This window comes from Heptranchias perlo, chromosome 5, assembly GCF_035084215.1.
Source record: "Heptranchias perlo isolate sHepPer1 chromosome 5, sHepPer1.hap1, whole genome shotgun sequence".
NCBI classification, from domain to species: domain Eukaryota; kingdom Metazoa; phylum Chordata; class Chondrichthyes; order Hexanchiformes; family Hexanchidae; genus Heptranchias; species Heptranchias perlo.
The window spans coordinates 123,785,527-123,810,359 of NC_090329.1; the positions used below are offsets into that span (position 1 = coordinate 123,785,527).

The following is a 24,833-nucleotide window of genomic DNA, read 5'->3' on the forward strand; positions in this document are numbered from 1 at the left end:
TGCTCCCTCGACCCTATTCCCACTAAACTGCTGACCACCCAACTTCTCTTCCTGGCCCCCATGTTAGCTGATATTGTTAACAGTTCCCTCTCCTCAGATACTGCCCCCCCTTGCCTTCAAATTTGCTGTCATCACACCCATCCTTGACCCCTCTGTCCTTGCAAACTACCGCCCCATCTCCAACCATCCTTTCCTTTCCAAAGTCCTTGAATATGTTGTCGCCTCCCAAATCTGTGCCCATATTTCCTGCAACTCCATGTTTGAATCCCTCCTGTCAGGTTTCCGCCCCTGCCACAGTACTGAAATGGCCCTTATCAAAGTCACAAATGACATCCTATGTGACTGTGATGATGGTAAACTATCCGTTCTCATCCTTCTTGACCTGTCTGCAGCCTTTGACATGGTTGATCACACCATCCTCCTCCATCGCCTCTCCTCCATTGTCCAGCTGGGTGAGACTGCGCTCGCCTGGTTCCATTCTTATCTGTCCAGTTGTAGCCAGAGAATCACCTGCAATGGCTTCTCTTTCTGCTCCCACGCCATTACCTCTGGAGTCCCCCAAGGATCTATCCTTGGCCCGCTATTTCTCATCTACATGCTGCCCCTCGGCGATATAATCCAAAAACACAAAGTCAGATTCCATATATACGCTGCCGACACCCAACTCTACCTCAAAAACACTCCCTCGACCCCTCCACTGTCTCTCATTTGTCACATTGCTTGTCCGACATCCAGTATTGGATGAGCAAAAATTTCCTCCATCTAAATATTGGGAAGATCGAAGCCATTGTGTTTGGTCCCCGCCGCAAACTCCGTTCCCTAGCCACTGACTCCATCCCTCTCCCTGGCCAATGTCTGAGGCTAAACCAGACTGTTCGTAAACTTGGAGTCCTATTTGACCCTTAGATGAGCTTCCGACCACATATCTGCTCCATCACCAAGACCGCCTACTTCCACCTCTTTAACATCGCCCGTCTCTGCTCCTGCCTCAATTCATCTGCTGCTGAAACCCTCATCGATGTCTTTGTTACCTCCAGATTGGACTATTTCAATGCTGTCCTGGCCGGCCTCACATCTTCCACCCTTCATAAACTTCAGCTCGTCCAAAACTCTGCTGCCTGTATCCTAACTCGCACCAAGTCCCGTTCTCCCATCACCCCTCTGCTCGCAGCCCTACATTGGCTCCCGGACCGGGAACACCTCGATTTTAAAATTCTCATCCTTATTTTCAAATCCCTCCATGGCCTCGCCCCTCCCTATCTCTATAACCTCCTCCAGCCCTACAACCCTCCGAGATCTCTGCGCTCCTCCAATTCTTGCCTCTTGCGCATTCCCAATTTTAATCGCTCCACCATTGTCGGCCATGCCTTCAGCTGCCTAGGCCCTAAGCTCTGGAATTCCCTCCCTAAAACTCTTCACCTCTCTACCTCCTCCTTTAAGGCGCTCCTTAAAACCTACCTCTTTGACCAAGCATTTGGTCACCTGTCCGAATACCTCCTTATGTGGCTTGGTGTCAAATTTTGTTTGATAACACTCCTGTAAAGTGCCATGGGACGTTCTACTACATTAAAGGCGCTATATAAATGCAAGTTGTTGTTGTTGTTTGTTGTTGTAAACTTAAATTCTCTAATGAGTTATACTTCCTGTTTCCAATAACCAAATAATAATTCAATTAATTACATGTTGATGAGGTATGGTTATAACTGGTGTTAATCCTAGGCATATACATTGCTCACCAAATGTTTTGTAACAGTAAACTCTCTGCAATTCTCCATCCTCCTGGGTGGCATAAATCCTGCACAGAAAATTTGTACAGAGCAAATGCTGAACCTGTGTGGCATTCTGTGACCAATGTGCATTAGTAACAGATGCAATGGAATCATTATTTTTTGTAAAGTCTTAATGAAATGAGAAACCATAAATTAGAAAGAAGTATTTGAACATATCTTTTTTTTGCCATCAGGTTTTGTTGGAGTTTAGTTGATTGCAGTCGAGGACTGCAAGTTTTTTCAGTTGGTTTGGCTCACTAAGCAAATGCATGGGCTATCCAAAACTCTGCACTCAACATACGCCTCGAGACCCAGGTATAATTGAAAGGCCCATTAAACTATATAGTGGGAGATTTTGACTAAAAGAAGTGGGTTAGTGAGTTGGCTACGGACCCCATACTATCCTGCCAGTTGAAACTGGTGTTTGTATGTATATCAGAAACACTCTATTTTGATTGATGTTTCTTTCCAATATTGCGAGCAGTAAGTAGGTAGGCAGTTGATTCCACAGGCATAGTGATCACAGTCATGCTGTTCCTGAATTGTTTTCTTTTCTCTTTGGAATTTATGGGTAATTTTTTTTTGTTTTTGCTTAAGATGAAGCATGCACGCATTGGGAAGGGGAACATTTTTTTTTCCCAATTCTGCCACCCGATGTCATCATCAAGCCTGCCCAGGCCAGACACAGACAAGAGCTGGAATAAGAATTCTTGTGGCCCTAGGTCGAAAAACATTTGGGGCCCCTCTGCACCCCTGCATCCCCCCACCCCCCCATCCATTTAAACACAAAGGTGTAGTAAAAAGTGTGCAAAAATAGGCCTGTAGACTATTTACACATTGCATTAATAATAAAGCAAATCATATCACAGAATTACCTTTACATGTCACTCTTAAATTAAACTGTTTAATTTTGTCACACACAACAAAATAAAATAGAATAACCATGTTTGCTTTAGGAAAAATGCTTATCACATATTCAGTGATCACGAACACACAGGTGCGTGTATTTGTCTGATAGAAATTCTCTGTATTTTTAGTAATACCAATATATTAAGTGAGTAACCAAATCTGAAAAAATACAAACACATAATAACATGAAAATGTAGCTTACCTTTTAAACGGTGAGTTTCGTCTGAGCTTTAAGGGAGGAAAAATTGTGGCTGAGGTCATCAAAGTCTGGCAGGGGTCCCATATTTGGCTGAGGTTTCTGGGCACGGGCCTCAAAAGCCCGTACGTTAATCTGCTCCTAGCACAGCTGCAAACTAAATCTCCTTGTAGTCTACTCCAAAAACCTACGAGCAACCCTTACCCAGTATTAATTACTCTGTTCATTTTTCAACTTCTGACACAAGGCTTACACTAATGTGAAACACCAAGTGAGATTGCAATTAAGTGCAGTCTTAAGCCCAGTAGGATCTAGGTTGAGAGTTCTCAAGTTCACTTCATGTAGAATCCATCAATCTAGGCGGAATACAAATCCAGACTCCAGAGGTGGAAGGGCAATATAGTAACCAAAGGAAGCTGATGGCTTTCCCAACTGAGAGTCATCGTGGGAGACCTCAGTCGATTTTAACGGCTGGGCCTCATTTGCATCCTGCCAACCAACCGCGCGCCTGAAATGGGTGAAAAGAGGCAGCTGGCTGTCTTTGGGCAGATCAAAATTGTGAGGCCCAGAGGCCGCTGGCCGGCACCATGATTTGTCATGGGGGTTTGAATCGAGGGAAATTTTGTGGGTGGGAAGGGGGAGGGGGCCTGGAGCAGCAGATTCCCAGAATTTCCTTGTTGGGTCCAGAGGAGCAATTCTACTTCTACTGACCAGATTAAGGAAAAATTTTGATTTGCCTTTTCTTCCCCGCCAGGTTTTACTCAGCGGGACTCTCATTGCTGGAATCCTGCTTAGTAGGCTGTTAAAATGTCATGGGGGTCCTGTGGCTGTCATAGGACCCTGATTAGCATATGCTAATGATGCATCCGCCTATGTCAGGCCGGTGCCTCAGAGCTTAAAGGGCACTTATAAATGACTGCAGCGAGCAGGAATTAAGCTGATATGGGGCAGTAAGTATTTTCACAGCCATTTTAACTGTTTTCCTGCCGAGCAGGGTGGGTTTAAATTGCCCCTTTATTTCAGTTGGAAGAAGTAGCTCTAAAAATGGCATTAGGTTTTTAAGACTCTGTTTCATCAACCTCTCTGCAGTTTGATGTGACTAGCCCCAAAATGAAAGGAAAATAGTTGCAACAGGCTATTTCTACCCAAAGCCACCACTTCTAACAAGGAAGCCGAAAACTGACTGCAGCATTTAATTTAGTTATGGTTACATTCCCCCTCTTTAATCATTTTAAGTATGCCTTAATAAAAATGAAGGACATTCAGGTTGAATTTTTTTTCTGTTCACTTAAACATTTTATCAGAGGCAAGTGTTTTTTTTCTGCCTCTTAGAGCCTTTACATCTCAAAAAAACAGTTGGAATTTTCACAAAGAAAGAACATTTTAGGACAATAAAAAGTAGGTCTGAAGTCCCACAGTCGCCAGTGGGGTTTTTAGTGGTGTAACAGTTTTGAGGCAGAATGTAAACCATCTGTGTTAAATGATCATTGTCTATTTTCAGAATGCTTCATTTTATGGTAGTTAAAATATCGAATAAAACATTCTACCATAAATGATGATAACTCCCACAGGGAAAAAGACAACATAACATAAGTTGTGTAAGTGCAAGGAGAATTCCAGGCAAGACGTCACTTATGTTTTCCAGGCATCATCTTGTTTTTGTTGCTTGGAAGCTATCCCCTGGAGAGCAGTGGAATCTACAGATTATATCATAAATATGGGAGGCTGAAGCTCAGCACTGGCAAATTATTTCTTGCTCATAGGAACAGGAGTAGGCCATTCAGCTCCTTGAGCCTGTTCCACTATTCATTCAGATCATGGTTGATCTGTACCTCAACTCCATTTAGCCTCCTTTGCTCCATGTCCCTTGATACCATTACCTAACAAGAATCTGTCGATCTCACACTTGAAAATTTCAATTCACCCAGCAGCCACAGTCTTTTAGAGGACGAGGGTTACAGATTTCCACTATCGTTTGTGTAAAAAGGTGTTTCCTGATTTCACTCTTAAATAGCCTAGCTCTAATTTTTAAATTGTGCCCCTTGTTCTGGATTCCCCCACCAGAGGAAATAGCTTCTCTGTATCTAATCTATCAAACTTCTTTATCATTTTAAACAGCTCAATTAGATCTTTTAAACTCAAGGGAATACAAGTAAAGTTTATGCAACCTGTCCTCATAATATAACCCTTTAAGCCCCTGTATCATTCTGGTGAAACTGCACTGCACCTCCTCCAAGGCCAGTATATCCTTTCTGTGGTATGGTGCCCAAAACTGACCTCAGTATTCCAGATGGGATCTGACCAAGTCTGTGTACAACTGAAGCATAACTTCCTCTTCTTTCTATTTCCGCCCCCTTGAGATAAAGGCCAACATTCCATTAGCCTTTTTGATTTTTATACCTGTGCACTAGCTTTTGGTGATATATGTACATGGACACCCAAATCCTCTTGCTGCTCCACAGCTGCTAGTCTCACACCGTTAAGAAAAGATTCTGATTTATCTTTCTTGGATCCAGTGGATGACCTCATACTTTCCCATATTGAATTCCACCTGCCACAGTTTTTCCCATTGAATTAATCTGTCCATGTCCCTTTGTAAATTCCTGCTCCCATCTACACGACCTATTGTGTTTCCTAACCATATCATCTGCAAACTTGGATATATAACTCTATTTCACTTCATCCAAATCATTAATAAATATGGTGAAAAGCTGAGAATCCAGCAGAGATCTCTGGGGAATACCACTTTCACATACCACCAATCAGAGAGCGATCCCTTTATCCCTACTCTCTGTCTCCTCCCTCCCAACCTATTATCAACACATGTCAAGAGGCTTGTCATTTCAAAGCACGTAACCCCAATTCAGCATTCAAACTCAATCATATATTGTATATACTGGAGAATCTCACGTGGCATAGCTCATTGTTAGTCAAATATTACACTTTTTTAATAAGGACAGGAACATACCAGGTAACATACAATATATTATTCTGCTGCTAAAGTGTTGGGGTTCATCCTCCTAAAGATAAATAAACACTGGACGATTTCATATACTGGTCCACTAAGTGGTTGCAGATATTGGGCTATAAAATTGTCTCGGGCAGTAGCGCAAAACGATAGCGAATCGGTCACCCGATTTAAACTCTGTCCCATTTTCTTTCCCATTGAAGTCAATAGAAAAAGAAATTGGGCGGAGCGTAAAACGGGCGGCCTGTTTGCAATCACCCATGTTGCGCCATCGCCCAAGACAAAATCCATACCCCATTGTCTTTCCACATTGTTCTGTGCTGGAGAGTTTGTCTGTGCGATCCAGGTGACTGCCTTTGTTTCTTTACCCTTTTTTCTAAGCATGAAATTTGTATTCGACAAGAAGTGAACCCTGAAGTGTAACAGACAGGAAGTGTGTGCATATGTAAAGCTTGTATATATCTCTGTAACAGTATTTTAAAAACTGTATGATATTGCTCACTTCCTGTCTGTGGCTCCGCACTTCATGTGTCAAATTTCGGCATCACACTTTTTGATTCACTTCAATTTCACATTCAACAAATGACAAATCAGTTGCGAAGGAATGCAACCAAAATCTACCAATAAAGCACAGAAGATCCTGAACCAGTCAAATCACTGAATTTTTTCAAATCCTTTCGGTCACAACCAATCATAACTCAGCAACCCCAAGACTGAACAAAATCTACCAATAAATAAAACAAACTGAACCAATCAAATTGCACCATACATGCCATTTTTCCTTTTGCCAGCTGATTACACACAGGTAACAAATGCAATTTATAATGTCACTAATATTTAAAAAGGTAAAAAAAATTGCAAAAATATATTAACTCACCTATAAAATTGTCCAATTCCCATTGGAAATGCATCTATTAAATATTGGCCCTGTGGGATAATCGCTGTTGGAGCCTGTGCTTGAGTTTCTGCCCACCACTACAGCTCCCAGCTGCTACAATCCAGTCAAGGCCCACTCTGTCACACCCCAGCCTTGATGTATCCTTCAACCATCAGGGCCATCTCTGACCTGTAGTCTGCTCTTGACTCATCTTCACCATTGTTTCATTCTGTCCCTCCAGGCCTGGTGCCAGTTAAAATCAATTTTATTTTAGTGCTAAGCATGCTTACTTCATTTTCTCCCAATATACAGCTGCTGAATACAGTATACAGTATAAATGCATTTAGCGTTGAAAGCTTTAAGTTGGCAATGGGCCCTGAAAAGCCAGAAACAGTTTAGGGATTGGTGGGAAAAAGGCAGGAACAGGTTGGGTGGGACTACAATTGGGGGTAGTTGAGGGGAGCGATTGTCATCTGCCTCCCTGAATGCTCCCGGACTCCAGGGACCACCTCCCCCGATTGCAGCTCGATCCTAGTATTACTGTCACGGAACTCCCAGACTGTGGGACCCTGCCATTGGTGCTGCCAGACTTCAGCACTACTCCTACATTCAGTGGTGCCAAATCCTGGACGGGTCCTCTCCCTTTTCATACATGTATATTCTAGGAAACCCCTCCTCTCGTGCTCTCTTATTTCCAACATTACATTTTCTGTTTGGCTGAAATTTCATCTTCATAAAACAGCAACAGATCGGAACTGAAGAGGTAGGGAATGTACCAATCAGCAAACAACAAGCAGGAATGAAAAACACCAATCATGAAGTTGCAAAAAGAAACATACAAATCAAAAATGGGCAGTCAGCAACAGCTACCAATAGATAAAGGAGCAAATGAACCAATCAGATCACTTTAAAAAAAAATTGTCAGCCACCATCCCAACTCTTACTGAATGAGAATCTTACAACTGAAAAAAAAGGTTGCAACATAATGTTTTATATTTTTCGTGTCTATTCATATGAGAATGTTCAGAATTACCTACAAAATAGAATTTTCGGTGTCAAAGATGTGTCTAAGAATGCATTCCATCTGAGGCCTGTGCTTCTATCAGAATCCTAGGATTTGAGTCGATATTTTTTCCACAGGAGTCACAGTCAGCTGAAGAGACTTAACAACAGTCTGAGCATATGTACCATAGAGAAATCCCTCAGTATGCATCATTAAAATTTTCAGCAACTAATCTTTGCAGTACAGCACAAAGCTAGAGGCTATAGCCATAATTTTGAGTTTGTTTTTCCCAATTGCCTTCGAAACAAATAGTATATGAACTATGAAACAGTTTTGAGGTGAGTTTTGACTGGAACCTATTTTTAAGAGTTTATTTTTGTTACGGAAAGACAGAGGAGAGACAGACAGTATGGGTTTAATTTTAACCCCCCAGGACGGGCGGGGGGTTAAAAATTTTAAAATGGGAAACCCGACCTCCAACGCACCCACTTCCGGTTTTAACGGAGGTGGGTTGAGGGTTGGGCGACTAACCTGCTCTTTAGAGGCAAGTCCCTAATTTAAATATTTTAATGAAGCATCCTGCCTCAGATTTTAGCTCTGTTTCATATTTAATGGCTGCAGGACCCAGCCATTCCCAGGACCCGGGAAACCCGGCAGCTGAAGGGAGACGAGAACGGCCGCATCCAACAGGAAAGTGCCTTTCCAGCACTGCGTGTGGGCCAGGAGGAGCAGGAGTGCTTTACCCTGGCTCCCCAAGCTAATCTGTTTCCCACTCCACGCAATCGGATCCCCGCAATCTATCCAGCCTCCTCAATCTCTCTGGCCACCGACCGATCTCTACACTCCCACCCCCAACCCCCGCCGTTGTCTCTCCACGCCCGACCCATGATCTCTCCCTACCTCTCTCCTCTCCGCTCCCTGGCTGTGGCCTGTTGCTGCAGGTCTGCCCGGTCTTCAGCCAACCAGCCTGTCAATCTGATTGGCTGCGGCTGGGAAACGGAGTCCAAAAATTTAAATCAGGTCCTGACATTAAATTCAGCAGGACCTCTGGGAAACCCGGATTTCTGGATTTCCAGGTTGCTACACCTTCCCCCCCCCCCACCCAACTCTTTCCCCGCCTCTCTGTAAATATCGGGGCCTATGTGTGTCAGTGAAAGAAAGACATAGCTAGAGAAAATGAGAGAGAAATGTAGTAACATTTGCGCCAGACAAGTGCCAGGCAATGATCATCCCCAACAAGAGAGAGTCTAACCACCTCCCCATGATATTCAACGGCATTACCATCGCTGAATCCCTCACCATCAACATCCTGGGGGTCACCATTGACCAAAAACTTAACTAGACCAGCCATATAAATACTGTGGCTACAAGAGCAGGTCAGAGGCTGGGTATTCTGCGGCGAGTGACTCACCTCCTGACTCCCCAAAGCCTTTCCACCATCTACAAGGCACAAGTCAGGAGTGTGATGGAATACTCTCCACTTGCTTGGATGAGTGCAGCTCCAACAACACTCAAGAATCTCGACACCATCCAAGATAAAGCAGCCCGCTTGATTGGCACCCCATCCACCACCCTAAACATTCACTCCCTTCACCACTGGCGCACAGTGGCTGCAGTGTGTACCATCCACAGGATGCACTGCAGCAACTCGCCAAGGCTTCTTCGACAGCACCTGCCAAACCCGCGACCTCTACCACCTAGAAGGACAAGAGCAGCAGGCACATGGGAACAACACCACCTGCACGTTCCCCTCCAAGTCACACACCATCCCGACTTGGAAATATATCTCCGTTCCTTCATCGTCGCTGGGTCAAAATCCTGGAACTCCCTTCCTAACAGCACTGTGGGAGAACCGTCACCACACGGATTGCAGCGGTTCAAGAAGGCAGCTCACCACCACCTTCTCGAGGGCAATTAGGGATGGGCATTAAATGCCGGCCTCGCCAGCGATGCCCACATCCCATGAACGAATATAAAAAAAAGAAATTGTGAGACATGCAGAAGAGGTATCACATCACAGGAAGCCTTGTATAAAGGGATGTAGAGTCAGAGAAAAACCCTATTTTAATCAACAGCCTATTTTAAAATACCCATGCTCTGCCTCTTTTAACCCAACTCACGTTGAAGGTGGTTTGCATGTAACATCTGGCCATACAGTCGACAAGCACTCAGCTCACTGATTTAAAATTACAGTTTGGATTAAATGCTGGTAAGTGGAACCCTTAACGAATGTATGGGCAGCTGTTACAGAAACCAGATAGAAACTCCTTCGGTTGGGAGAGGCAGAATACCAACACTTTAAAACATGCTGCTGATTAAGATTAAAGTTGCATGGTATAACGCTCCTGTCACTATGAATCAGCACTGAGTTACTGTGCCTAGCCCTCATCTGTTACAAATCAAAGCGTTAAAATTATATTTTTTAAAAAAAGAAAATAAGTCACTAATTTCATGCTTGTGCTTCTGAACTTGATCGCCCAGATTTTCCTGGGGACTTGCGTCACTGTAATGGCGCTTCTACGGTGTAGGGACCCTTGAATGGTGCAAAAAGCAAGAGGAAATTATAGAGTAAGTGACTTGCACCATCAACAAAAGTTGATAGGAATGGATAGAATATATTTTCTTTAAAAAAAACTCCTGATAAGGTTCAAATGTAAGTTGTGTACAGAAAAAGAGAAATAAAAAACTCCTGAAAAGATGTACAGTACAGTACCAGCAGGGTCAGGTTTTCTGAATATAGTTGATCAGATATACTACCTGATCTAAGCTTGCAATTACAATTTGCCATTCAGATCCATTGCATTGCAATAAATTTCCAATAATGTAAAGTTTAAATCCTGATCCTTTTAAACCAGACATGTTGTCCAACTGTAATTAGAATGAATGATGTTGATGAAGGCATGATCAGATTTCAGTGTTAATAAAATCAACTCCCTGAGCAGTGTAATGCAGTTTTATATTGAGAAATTAAATTCTCTGGATGGACTTGAATAACTGAGATGAATAGGTATTTAGAGCAATAATCTATGTCAGCATTTGAGCAGTTGATGGAGATTAATTGATTACTGTCCCACAAACCGTACACCTTGAGTCATTAAGCAGATTTTGCTGACCAGTGTGTGAATGTTATTGATCTGATTAATTACCGTTTGTGCCCCGTGATGGACATTTATCTGATTACTTTATGTGCGCTGCTTCTGATTCACCATTATGCTTGCAACAGCGCATTCTAATTATTTTTCCAGCAAATTTTGGAATAAGATCGGTACGCTAGATGGCGAACTCTACTGTGTACATCGCCGATCTCACCTTTGCAGGAAAATCTGGGCCGATAACCTGGCCTCTGCCCAAGGGCAGGAGCCAAGAAATTCCAAGTAGCTGCCAAGGCAGAACCGCCTCTTGAGAATTAGCCTCTAATTATCCCAAGATTTGCTTAATTAGCCCATTTCCCCATAAGGGAGTACCTGAGCAGTGGCCTTAACGGGACAAGCCAGGTTAAACACAGCTCCATCTTAGCAGCTAAATATCACCGCCATGCTCCAGGTCCCAAACTACCCATGACTAATGCAAGGGAAGATCAGATTTTTTTTTAAAGCTGTTATTTTTGGAGTGCTTGCACAAATTCTTAAGGGGGAAAAAAATCTAAAGTTGATATTCAGGATAAATTGTGGTCTATTTCTCAAGTGTAAAGAACTTAGAAAAAACTGTAATGAAGGCGCCACGTAAATTAATTTACAGTGAAATGGTTTCAGCTAAATTGGAAAGTATTAGTGAAAATGAACTTGCAGATAGTGGTCCTTAGAGATGCTCTGTTCACAGCACATGTCAGGTTGGAAGTTGATGCTGAGTAATCTATTTTCCTATGTGGTACACAGTTGACTCTACTTAAATGAATCCCTGCTAGTTGATTTGAAACTGAAAGCAAATAAACTGATCAACTGGCAAGATCACACATGGAGTACAAATTGCATGGCATCTGTATTTTCAGCGGTCCACAAGATTACAGCACATTAAAAATAATAACCATATGTAAAATACTCCATATATAAAGTAATGTAAAAACCCTGCAAGAAAATGTGTAACAGAAATCTACAGCTAATGTTTAATTGCATACTTCGTGTGCATGAATAAAATGCTCTGGAAGATACTTGAAGGTATCCTAAGCCTCTTCACTGCTGATATTGAAAAGGCTGCCAGGAGGCCTTTAAAATCATAGAAATTCAATCATAGAAGGAAGCCATTGCAGTCCGTTGTGCCTGCACTGGTACTAGCTCCAAATAGGAGCTATTCACTGTAATCCAATTTCCAAGCTCTTTCCCTACACCCTTTACTTTTCTTCTCCAGGTGTTTATCTAACTCCCTCCTAAAAGTTATAATTGACTCAGCTTCAGTTGCCACTTGTGGTAAGATATTCAATATTGCAATAATCACTGTTTGAAAACAATTCTTCTAACCTTTCCCTTGATACTTCTAGTGCTAGTCCTAAATTTATGCCCCTCTTGTTATTGACTTAACTGATCAGTGGAAATAACCTTTCACTGCTTACCTTCTGAAACCCTTTCATAATTTTGAACACTTCTACTAGATTTCCTGTGACCTTTTCTGCTCTAGTGAATACAATTGCAAGTCGCTCAAATTTGCACACAGTACTCCGACTGTGGCGTAACCAATTTCTTGCATGGATTCACAGTGATCATCTTGATTTTGTATTCATTACCCCTTTATATAAAACCCAGAATCACATGTATACTGCTTTGTTTACCTGCAGCGTTGCTTTTAAAGATCTTCACTCCAAGATCTCCCTATTACTCAACATTGAGAATTTTACCATTTGATGTACATTAATATTCTCTGTTTTTCCCAAAATGTACCACATTTATTTCTATTGAGTTCCATTTGCTATATCCCCATCCCCATACCATGTATGTGGTGATTTGACCCAACATTTTCCAATTTTCTTTATGGAAGCACCTGTTATTTTCTCAACAGCTACTTGTGAAGGTATGTACAAGATCTGGAACTAATCAGGTTGGGAATAACAGTTGTGAATCCATGGCCTACTGCCCTGTGTGACCCAGCATTTTGGAGCTACAGCATGCTGCGCCAGTAGAATGCCTTGTTCTTGACCTATAAGCAGAAATCTTCAACTCTACTAAAGCTGCAATTTGCAAGAATATGTGGTGTGAAGATCAACAGTTGCGATAAAATAGTAGAATGCCTGAGAAATAGCATGGCTCTGATTCATTCTGTTGTCATTTAGAAGTGTCAATGTTTGCAATGAAAGATGCGTACCATCTGTTAAGGTTGTCTGTCAGTTACAGATGTTATCGTGGTCTTCCCTCTTCTATGATGTAAACAGTGTCAGCATAGAGGGGCAATCCTGATCTCACATTTTCACTTCTCTTACAAATTGTGGGGAATCTCTCCATAGGCTTAAAAGTCTTGCGTCTAACGTGTCTGTCACACTTGGAGTCATGCTTGAAAGGATTGCAAAGTGCATATCACACCTGCACCTGGTTGCCTCAACTATCATATAAAAGAGCAACAAATTATACCTGAGCAGGTAGGGCTCCTTCTAATGGACAAAGAGCAGCCAGGTACAACAACTACCAATCAAAAAGTAGAAGGAGTCAGCGAACAGCTACCAGTAAAATAACTAGCAAGAGAAAGAATAAAGAACTTGTGTTTGTATAACATCGTATCACTTCTCTCAGGATGTCCTAAAGTACTTAATATCCAACAATTTACTTCCTGAAATGCAGTCACTGTTTAGTGGTTAACACAGCAGTCAATTTGCACATTGCAAGGTCCCACAAACAGTAAATGAGATGAATGACCAATTGATCTGTCTTTGGTGGTGTTGGCTGAGGAAATAGTGCTGGCCAGGACATCAGGTAAACTCTGCTCTTCTTCAAAGAGTGCCATGGGATCATTTACATCCACCTGAATCACCAGAAGAGACTGACAGGGCTTCAGCAGAAGGACAGCAGGCTTCAAAAAGGTAGCATTCACTCAGAACTACATTGAAGTGTCAGCATAGATTCTGTTTTCAAGTCCTGGAGTGGGCTTGAACCCACCAATTTTCAGACTCAGAGTGCTACGAACTGAGTCGAGGAGACACTTGCCAGGAGGAGGTGGTGAATCAATAAAATCATTCAAAATATATATTTTTTAAATGTTGCCTTTTTGTTTTCTCCCAAGGATATAATACTAAAAATAAGGCTTGTAACGTAACAAACTCAAAAAATATAATTCCTTGAAAACATGAATGCAGGTCGATAAAGCCACAAAAAAGGCAATTTGGATTTTATAGGTAAAAGGAAGAAATAACTTGCATTTCAACTTCACACCTCAGGACATTCCAAAGCGCTTCACAGCCAATGGAATACTTTTGAAATGTAGTCATTGTTGTAATGTAGGAAATGTGATAGCTAATTTGCACACAGCAAGGTTCCGCAAACTGCAACAGAATGACAAAATAATTAGTTTTAGTGGTATTGGTTGAGGGATAAATATTGGCCGGGACAACTCCCTTGCTCTTCTTCAAATAGTGCCATGGGATCTTTTACATCCACCTGAAAGGCCAGATGAGGCCTGGATTTAACATCTTATCCAGAGGGTGAGACCTCTGACAATGCAGCACTCCCTCAGTACTGCACTGAAGTGTCAGCCTAGGTTATATGCTCAAGTCTCTGGACCGGGGCAATCCTTGGAAAGAGATGAGCTCTAGTACCTTGCTCACCCTTGATAGGACCCCTGTTACCTCAATGTATTGCAGCATTTTACACACATTCTAGCAAGCATTCAGCTCCTTGACTAGAAATGACTCTGGCTCTATCACTGTAATGAGTAGAATTATGTATGGCACTTATTGGATGTAGCTGCAAGTATTGTGAAATTTATATTCTATCATGTACTCTGTATCTGATGGAATATAGGTTTCATAATAGTTGCAGCTACATCCAACGGGAATTTAAAAAAAGATTGAATTGTTCAATTTGTTTCCAGGAGCCCTACCCTAATTTCTCTGGCTCCCAGTTCCTGGGATTTCCCCATTCAATTTAGAAATGATCAGAAATAGTAAAGTAGTTACCCAATGCAAGAATACATTCATTTGTTTTAAAAGCACCATCATGGGACTCTTTTGTTCAGTCCTCATTTTGGTGACATAGACCAAGAAGCTCATTGTACGTTCTGTTTAAGTTGGTGTCAGTGGGATTGTCTCTTCACAGACCAATCATAGGCCTGTTTTAAATCAAATTTAATTTAAGTTTTTGCATTTTTAAACTTAATGCAATGGTGCAAAACTAGTGTAAAAACCCCTGCCTGCGAACTTTGGTTCTGTGCTGATTAAAAAGAAAAACCTTGAATTTGGAAATCTTACATAAAAGCAGAAAATGTAGAAAATACACAACAGGCCAGTCAGCATCCATAAAGGTTAATGTTTGGCCTGATACTCTTCATTGGAAAGCCCTTCAAGAATTACGCCTGAAATGTTAACCTCTTTATCAGATACTGATCATCTTGCTATGCGCCTCCAGCATTTATGGCTCTTCGCTAGTTTTGTATCTAATTAACCTTAAAATTGGATCAGTGCTGTTGTGCAGGCTGGTTCAGTGATAAGAGTCTGATTTTTAAAAATCCTGTTTTTAAGCAGGCTTGTGCTCCATACTGTTAGGGTGCAGTTTTCTGGTCACCTCATTGTTTGCTGCAGCGTAAATGGCAATGATTTAAAGTTATTCTAGAGCAGTTTAACAGATAACAGAGTAGTTGGATTACAACTCTCAGTTTCTAGTATAAAGTGTACATTGTGGTTTATTTTGATAGTTTTTATTTTCATCCATCAGCAAAGTGACCATCACGGAAGATGCTGACCAGCACATTCACCTCAGGAATCTCTCCCTTCACCAGGCGAACAATGAGGAAGAATCCCTCAACCTGCTTTTCCTGGGAGATACTAACAGAATGATTGCAGAGGTGAGTACTTTTAAAACTCAAGCTCGGTGTCGCTTCAGAGAGTTCTTCACAAAAGAATGATCAACACGTAGGAATGGACCTCCAGTAAGGGTAGTGGAGGCAAAAAATTGAGTCTTTTAAGAAACAATAGTATGCTGTGATGGTAGGACTGTCGGCTTTTTTCTGGATGGATGAATGAAGATAGCCTTCCTGCACACGTATCTTGTGATTACTACTTCCTGATGTACTTCATCTCTTGCTCATTTCAACTTCAGCCCTGTCTTGCACTATGAGCTGTGCCTCTTCACTCAGTTATTATTCAAGATTCTATGAGGTGTCAATAAATTGAACTGCAATAATATGTCTGATGTAATCACAGACTTTGTAACCGGGGTCGAAGGACAAAGACTGGGCCTTAGAAGAGGGAAAATGAGCAGGCAACTTAGATTTAACTACTTTACTCAGATGATAGTAAATTTATTGAACAGACTGTCAGAGAAATAGGAGAGTGGGATAGTTTTGAAAACTAGATAGATATTTGATAGAAAAAGTAGTATGTGGTACTTTTCAAACTTTGGGGCCAGCCAAATGGACCTCAGCGATATCTTTCTCTCCTGTACATTCCTATGTTCATAGAACCTCCTTATTTTCGTCAATTCCTTTGCATCCCTTAGCCAGGTGCCATCTGTCGCAAAAACAGAAATTGCTGGAAACGCTCAGCAGCTTTGGTAGGTTCTGTGGAAACAACATACGGGTTGATATTTCAGGTGTGGACCCTTCATCAGAACGAGACAAATTACAGATGACCAAGATGTTCTAACATAGTATACTGTATTCACTGCTCACGGTGCAGTCTTCTCTATACAGGGGAGACCAAAGGCAGATGAGGTGACCGCTTTGCCGAACATCCACGTTCTGTCCACAGGTATAACCCCAAGCTCCCTGTCGCTTGCCACTTTCATTTTCTGCCCCACCCCTACTCTGACTCTGTCTTTGGCCTTAAGAACATAGGAATTGCTAGACGAAAAATGACCAAGATCCCTCTAGTTTGCCTTCTACCATTCTGCTAGTCACATCATACAAGGATAACTGAGTTGTTGACTAATCATAGCAATCAATCTTTTATCAATTAGTCTACAACATGTCCAGACATGAGGTGAAGTAAACCCCCAGTGGTGGAGAGCTGTGGAACCCATAGGTCCAAAGTCACCTGTCCCTCCCAAGCATGTTACACTTACCACATATCTTATATCAAATTACTCGTATACTGTATATCAAAATATTATTTTCTGAAAGAAATCTATTCTTTGAATAAATCAACTTCCACCGTCTCCCTCTCAACACAAGCTCAAGGAATAGCATCTTATATTTCTATTTCGCATTTTGCAGCCCTTTGGCTTTAACATTGACTTTAACAACTTCAGACCTTAATTATAGCTCCCACTTCCTCTTTGGCAGGCAGTGTTGCCAGTGTGGGTTAGGTAGACTAGCATTTCTTGGAGGGGGTAAGGGTTGGTGCATGAGGGGTACCCTCCATCAAACCATTGTGTTGGCAGGGTAGTCTGCTCTGCTTTGCCAGTTTTTTGTGCTTCCAATTCTACTTACCTTGTCCCCCACCTCACATTGTTCACATATTCTTTGGGTCTCATAAATTTATTTAATTAATTTATCTTGTTATGCCTCCTATTGTCTCATGTTACTATCAAATCTGCCATCTAACAATCTCTTGTTTTCCACTCAAGCACTTTACGGATCATTCTATTTCTTCTCTCGCTTGTGTGTGTGTGTTTTCCACTCCTCCTTGTTCAGTTCCTTTTTAAATGTAGTTCATCTGTAATTTAATATCACTTGAAACGTTAACTTGCCTCTTCACTGCAAAGATGCTGTCTGACCTGCTGAGTGTTTACAGCATTTTCTGTTTTTGATTCAGATTTCCAGCATCTGCAGCTTTTTATTTTTTGTTTATACCAGCTATGGCAATGCAGCCAAGTAATCTATTCCCAAACCGGTGCTGCTCTTAAGAGACACTGTGTTCGAGAGTGGCATGGGTTGGTGATTTTCCATCAAATTTGTTGTTCCATTGCTTTAATAATGCACTGCAGATCCATCAATATCCCTCTTGTTGCTCCACATATACTGATTTTTTTTTTGAGGTGGGGGGAAAGGATGAGAAAAGTCTGTCAGGATTATTAGTGTTTGCAGCTTCCACTAGACAGTGCAACTTAGTCCAGCTCTACCTCTACTAATGCTAACTTTGAGGAGGGCAAAAGCAGACGATAAAGCTGTTGCCAATTTCTCTAAGAAATTCTCTAAGAATTCTGTAAGATATTCCTCAGGAACTCCACAAGGGAGCCGAGCAAACTTCAGGAAACTACAGGTACCCATTATCTAACCCATACACCCCGATAATATCAATTTCTGATATTGGCTGCACTGTCTGGGAAAGGCTGAGCTTCTGTTTGACATTTATTTCATGTCACCCTTACTTAGCTTCCTGTGTCATGCACAACTCCCAAATAAGAAGGTGGATAACAACTGCTCAGGCTCGTGCCAAAACTACTCTGTGACCATCGTGAGATTTCCCTGGGGTGACTCACCTGTTGTGTTTCTCCTTGTAAGAAGGTGTGTGGGGGAGATTTAAGGGTCCAAACCTGCTGTTTACTCCATGGCGCCTCTCCCAGCATGGCAAGAGAATGTGGAACAGTACTGATACACAGGCTTGAGCCGTACTTGTAACATGGTGAGTTTGGATTTTAGCTGTGCTGTTAGAGATATCTCACACGGAGAGTGGGAAAGTCATTCTGTATCTCCTACAGAGCAACACTGGCAGACATTTCAGCAGGACCCTGTTTCCCCCTAATCATAAAAAAATGACTTGGAAGTGGGGGTGAATTTGCATATGACGCTGGACTGGAAGGGATGGCAAACAACAGGGAGCAGGCTGATCGAATACAGAAGTACCTGGATAGATTGGAGAGCTGTGCTGGTGACAGCAGATGTCATTTAATTTGGTCAAATACACAATCATGAGATTAGAAAGAGTAATAAACAGTGGCAGTATAAGATAAATAGTGTTATTCTATAGACATGACCCAGGAGAGGGATTTGCATGTGCTGGGGAATGGATTGTTGAGACCATCAGCACTGTGCAGCAGCGGGAAAGAGAGAAAATAGGATCTTGGGCTGTATAGCTGGAGGAATAGAACACAACTTTCAAGATATGATTCTGCGCTTGAACAGAGCTCCAGGGCTGCCTCATTTAGATCATAATAACATAAGAAATAGGAAAAGAGTGGGCCATATGGCCCCTCGAGCCTGCATTAAGATCATTCAATAAGATCATTTTTTTTTATTCATTCATGGGATGTGGGCGTTGCTGGCGAGGCCGGCATTTATTGCCCATCCCTAATTGCCCTTGAGAAGGTGGTGGTGAGCCGCCTTCTTGAACCGTTGCAGTCCGTGTGGTGACGGTTCTCCCACAGTGCTGTTAGGAAGGGAGTTCCAGGATTTTGACCCAGCAACAATGAAGGAACGGCGATATATTCCAAGTCGGGATGGTGTGTGACTTGGAGGGGAACGTGCAGGTGGTGTTGTTCCCATGTGCTTGCTGCTCTTGTCCTTCTAGGTGGTAGAGGTCGCGGGTTTGGGAGGTGCTGTCGAAGAAGCCTTGGCGAGTTGCTGCAGTGCATCCTGTGGATAGTACACACTGCAGCCACAGTGCTTTGGTGGTGAAGGGAGTGAATGTTTAGGGTGGTGGATGGGGTGATCTTCAACCTCAACTCCACTTTTCCATCCAATCCCCTTGATTCCCTCAGAGTCCAAAAATCTATTGATCTCAGTCTTGAATATACTCAATGACTGAGCATCCATGGCCCTCTGGGGTAGAGAATTCCAAAAATTCACAACCCTCTGAGTGAAGAAATTTCCCCTCATATCAGTCCTAAATGGCTTATCTAGAGACTATGACCCCTAGTTCCAGACTCTCCAGCCAGGGGAAAAGCCTCTCAGCATATACTCTGTCAATCCCTCTCAGAATCTTATATGTTTCAATGAGATCATCCCTCATTCTTCTAAACCCCAGAGAGTGTAGGCCTATTCTCCTCGATCTAAGTCCCTTCATCTAAGTCATTAATATAGATTGTAAATAGCTGAGGCCCAAGCACTGATCCTTGCGGCACCTCACTAATTACAGCCTGCCAACCTGAAAATGACCCGTTTATTCCTACTCTCTGTTTCCTGTCCGTTAACCAATCCTCTATCCATGCTAATATATTACCCCCAACCCCATGAGCTCTTATCTTGTGTAACAACCTTTTGTGTGGTACCTTATCGAATGTCTTTTGAAAATCCAAATATACTACATCCACTGGTTCCCCTTTATCTACCCTGCTAGTTACACCCTTAAAAAAAACTCTAATAGATTTGTCAAACACGATTTCCCTTTCATAAAACCATGTTGACTCTGCCTAATCATATTATGATTTTCTAAGTGCCCTGCTACCACGTCCTTAATAATCGATTCCAGCATTTTCCCGACTACTGATGTAAGTTCCCTGTTTTTTCTCTCCCTCCTTTCTTGAGTAGCAGTGTTACATTTGCTATCTTCCAATATAGTATACTATGTACTATTCTGGGAAAGCAATGGAGAGGTTGGAGCAAAGAGCAACTAAACTAACAGCTGTGATTAGGCACCTAAATTATGAGGAGAGGCTGCAGTTGTTATGAACGTTTACAATGGAGGAGAGAAGACTCAGGGATAATCTTATTCAAGTATTCAAAATCTTAAAACAAGATAAATGCCAGTCTGTTTGACATAGTCACAGATTACAAAGTAAGAGGATGGTGAATGTATGGAATGGACTGCCAAGGGAGACAATGGGGACTGATTGTATCAGTAAGTTACGAGGAGAGATTACACAAATTGGGGTTGTATTCTCTGCAGTTTCGAAGGTTAAGGGGTGATCTGATTGAAGTTTATAAGATATTAAGGGGAACAGATAGCGTGGATAGAGAGAAACTATTTCCGCTGGTTGGGGATTCTAGGAGTAGGGGGCACAGTCTAAAAATTAGAGCTGGACCTTTCAGGAGCGAGATTAGAAAACATTTCTACACACAGGGTGGTAGAAGTTTGGAGCTCTCTTCCGCAAATGGCAATTGATACCAGCTCAATTGCTAAATTTAAGTCTGAGATAGATAGATTTTTGGCAATCAAAGATATTAAGGGATTATGGGCCAATGGCGGGTATATGGAGTTAGATCACAGATCAGCCATGACCTTATCAAATGGCGGAGCAGGCACGAGGGGCTGAATGACCTACTCCTGTTCCTATGTTCCTAACTTCAGGAGAGAATTGGATAAGTATAATCCAACAGTTATCGTGGGGTATGATGGTTCTGGAGACTGGGATCGGGCAGATGGACCTGTACATTCATATGTTCCTATATAAAAGGGAATGAAAGAAAATAAAATGTAGTTGGCACTAACTTTACCATAAAATGTGGTCTGACATGAGGTAGGAGAAAACAGCTTAAAAAAAGAGGAGTTTCTTTTGTCTTTTTATTTCTACCTCCACTAACAAAAGAAAATGAAATTAAAGCAAGACATATGAGCAGAATGTTAAAACAAAGGCTGAATAACATGTTCATTGATGATCCATGCCAACTAAATGGTGCTAAGTGTTCAAATGGTGACTAATAAAGCAGAAATATCCTCTTGCCAGTTTTAAGTCTGTTGTTTTTCAGGGTCTGGTTGAAGTTTGTTATGAGAATGGTTAACTTAAGAAAATCATTACCTACGTTCAGCACCATCTTTCTTTTATTTGAGACTGACAAAATGACTCCCATCTGTTTCCAAGGTTTTTTGGTTATCTTGTCAGATGTTTGCCTATGTCTGGCTGACTTTTTTAATTTACTATATTAAACCACAGCCAGTCCATCTGGACACATTGTGGCCCCTGAGCAACGTATTTATATTTGATGTTTGTTTATATGGCATGATGTAATGTAGGGACTGGAATGCCAAGTTGCAAAGTAACCACTTTCAGACAGTTATGTTTTCCCACATAATGCTCCAATGCTGGTGTCATTTGCTCCCATCTTATGGACTCTAAATTCAACAGGTTCCTGCAAACCAGACCATCACACACTCAAACTTCTCTGAAGAGGCAAGGGTGGCAGTTGCTATATGTATCGCAAATTTCCTAAGCTGGGGTTGTTTTTTTTTTCAAACAATGATGGATACATTTTGCGGGGGGGGGTGTTTTATTATTGTGACTGAAAACCCCCTCTATTAAGCTAGCTGATCCATTTAAGTATGTAATTGTGTTCCCTTGTGAAATGCTCAGACATTTTCCTAATTGAGGGACACCATGGCCTCCATTTTAGCACCCGCTATCGGGTGCGTTCCTGGCAGGGGGGGCTCCGAAAATCGGGGAATCCCAGAGCGCGTCGGGAGCCCGGCTCCAACCTGCCCACTTCCGGGTTTCCCACAGACGCGCCGACGTGCGCGCGCAGCCCCCGCATGTGGGACTCCCGCAGGCAATTAAAGCCAGCGGGGTGCCACTTGAGACTATTTACCTAGGTATTTCAGGTCATTAACAGACCTGATTAAGGGAATATGTCAGGAGGGGTGGGATTTTAGAAACAACTGGGACTGTTTCCCATACTGGGGGAAACACTCCCAGTTGAAATGGACGTGTTGCAGCTATCAGCCTGTGGCAGCTGCAAAGGTCCATTTGACAGGTGGTGGGGGGGGGAGGCCCTCACTCATTGCAGGAGGCCACTCTGTCACTTGGGACAAAGTTTGGCCTCCACCACCCTCCTCCTGACAATCAAATTCACCAACTTGCACACTTACCCCGGGGTCCAGAGACATGTACCTACCTTGCGCACCCCCTCAGATGTACATCTTCTGGATGGGGTCCGCCGTAGCTGCAGTCATGACCTTCTCGGAGGGCGAACAGCATCACCAGCCTCGCCGGCCAAGCCGTCCACCTCTGACACATGGAGCTCCACAACACAGTGCTGTGACACATCCACCTGCACAGCAGGAGGGAGGGCAACCGCAGACAGAGATGCATCGCAGGGGGCACTACCCTCGCCACAGGGTCCACAGACCGAGGCTCAGCTTCCTGGCCTCTCTGAGCAGCAGTGCACACGGAGGTTCAGAGTCACTTGACATGTAGTCGTGGACATCTGCAGCCTCCTTCATGCCGAGCTGCTCCCGGCTGGCCCGAGCACCATCTTCTTACCTGTCACTGTCAATGTCACCACTGCCCTCAACAACTTCTCCTCCGCATCCTTCCAGGGTCTTCAGTCTCTCAGTCGTCTGCACAAAAGAGCCCTGCAAATACACCTACACCCACTTTGCAGTGACACAATGGGTGGCATCAGGTGTGGGTCTTCATTGTGATCCTCAGGGAAGGGCATTATTGCACAAACCAGACAAGATTTGCAAAGACGTGGCAGTAGTGGTGCCAATATAATATGTGATGTGAGTTGGTCAGAAATTAAATATAAGTAAAAACCATGACAAACCCTCAAACACCCTTGTGCATCCCCTTCATGCTCAAAACACGTTTGCCTTACGCTTCCTACTGCACATATGTGATGCATGCCCTGTGGCTGCAGCACAGGTAGTGACAAGTTGAGTGAGGCTGACCGTGAAAGAGATGCATGAGAGGGTGAGTATGAGATAGAGCCATGAGATTGTATGAGGATTGGGTTGAGTGGTAGTGGCGGGATGAGTACTGGCGAGGTGAGTAAGTGCAGGTAAGATGAGGATGAGGTTTAAGTGGGTGCGAGGGGTGATGTGACAGAGTAGTGTTGGCAGTGCAGAAGGAGATGTGGGGTGGGGGCGGTGATGTGGCAGACGGAGTAGGGGAATGAGTAAGTGTACTCACTTTGGCTGACCTACTTAGGGCACTGTATGCAGGTGGGCAATATGTTGGTGGTGCAGGTGACCTCCTCTGCCACCTTGAGCCAGGCCTTCTTGGTGGCAGAGGCAGGCCGCTTCCTCCCGCCCGCCGGGGTGAAGATCTGTGTCCTCCCCCTCCTCCTCACCCCATCTAATGATACCTGGTGTGAGGCATCAATAAACTGGGAGCAGCCTTCCCCCTGGGCTGCTCCATGCTGTAATTTTTCCTATTTGTTGCAGCATCAGTCAGTGGAGGACTTCCCCTTTAAATAGAGCTCCTCCAGCTTATAGAGCTTACTGCGCATGCGCAGTCCGCCCGACGTGCAGATCAGCAGCGGGGAACCCGGAAGAACAGGTAAGTGGATCCAATTAGGCTGTGATCGCGTGCGGGGCAGACTGATTTCACTGGGCGCGTTACCCATGCGCCCAATAGCCCCCCCCCCCGCCGCGAACCCCCAGCCCTGGTAACATCGAGCCCCATATAAATACAAGTTGTTAATATTGTTGTTTGTTAGAGGTAAGAAGAACAAACAGGATATTTGAAATTTTAAAAAATGGCACTGCATGGTAATCAGCATCTGAAAAAGAAAGACTTGCTTTTCTGTTATAACCCATCAAACCTTCAGACTCACACTCAAAACATGATCCTATCTTTCTCATTCAAGTGCTGATGCTGAGCATTGCTAGCATTTTCTGTGTCTGTTAAAGAATTGAGTTGAATGGCTTCTTCATCATAGATTATGTTATATAAAAGTCTGGGGTTGAATTTTGTGTAAAATAGCATTTTAGAATCATAGAATCATAGAAGTTACAACATGGAAACAGGCCCTTCGGCCCAACATGTCCATGTCGCCCAGTTTATACCACTAAGCTAGTCCCAATTGCCTGCACTTGGCCCATATCCCTCGATACCCATCTTCCCCATGTAACTGTCCAAATGCTTTTTAAAAGACAAAATTGTACCCGCCTCTACTACTGCCTCTGGCAGCTCGTTCCAGACACTCACCACCCTTTGAGTGAAAAAATTGCCCCTCTGGATCCTTTTGTATCTCTCCCCTCTCACCTTAAATCTGTGCCCCCTCGTTATAGACTCCCCTACCTTTGGGAAAAGATTTTGACTATCGACCTTATCTATGCCCCTCATTATTTTATAGACTTCTATAAGATCACCCCTTAACCTCCTACTCTCCAGGGAATAAAGTCCCAGTCTGTCTAACCTCTCCCTGTAAGTCAAACCATT

General features: G+C 43.0%; 1 protein-coding gene across 4 annotated transcripts in view; it reads left to right on the plus strand.

The window, feature by feature from the left end:
• Positions 1-24,833, plus strand: part of kif6 (kinesin family member 6) — a 489,217-nt gene that overhangs the window by 74,294 nt on the left and 390,090 nt on the right. For all 4 annotated transcript variants that reach the window (XM_067985160.1, XM_067985162.1, XM_067985163.1 and 1 more), the window contains exon 6: positions 15,570-15,699. In XM_067985160.1, coding sequence (XP_067841261.1) covers positions 15,570-15,699 — 130 coding nt within the window. The remainder of the gene's footprint in view (positions 1-15,569; positions 15,700-24,833) is intronic.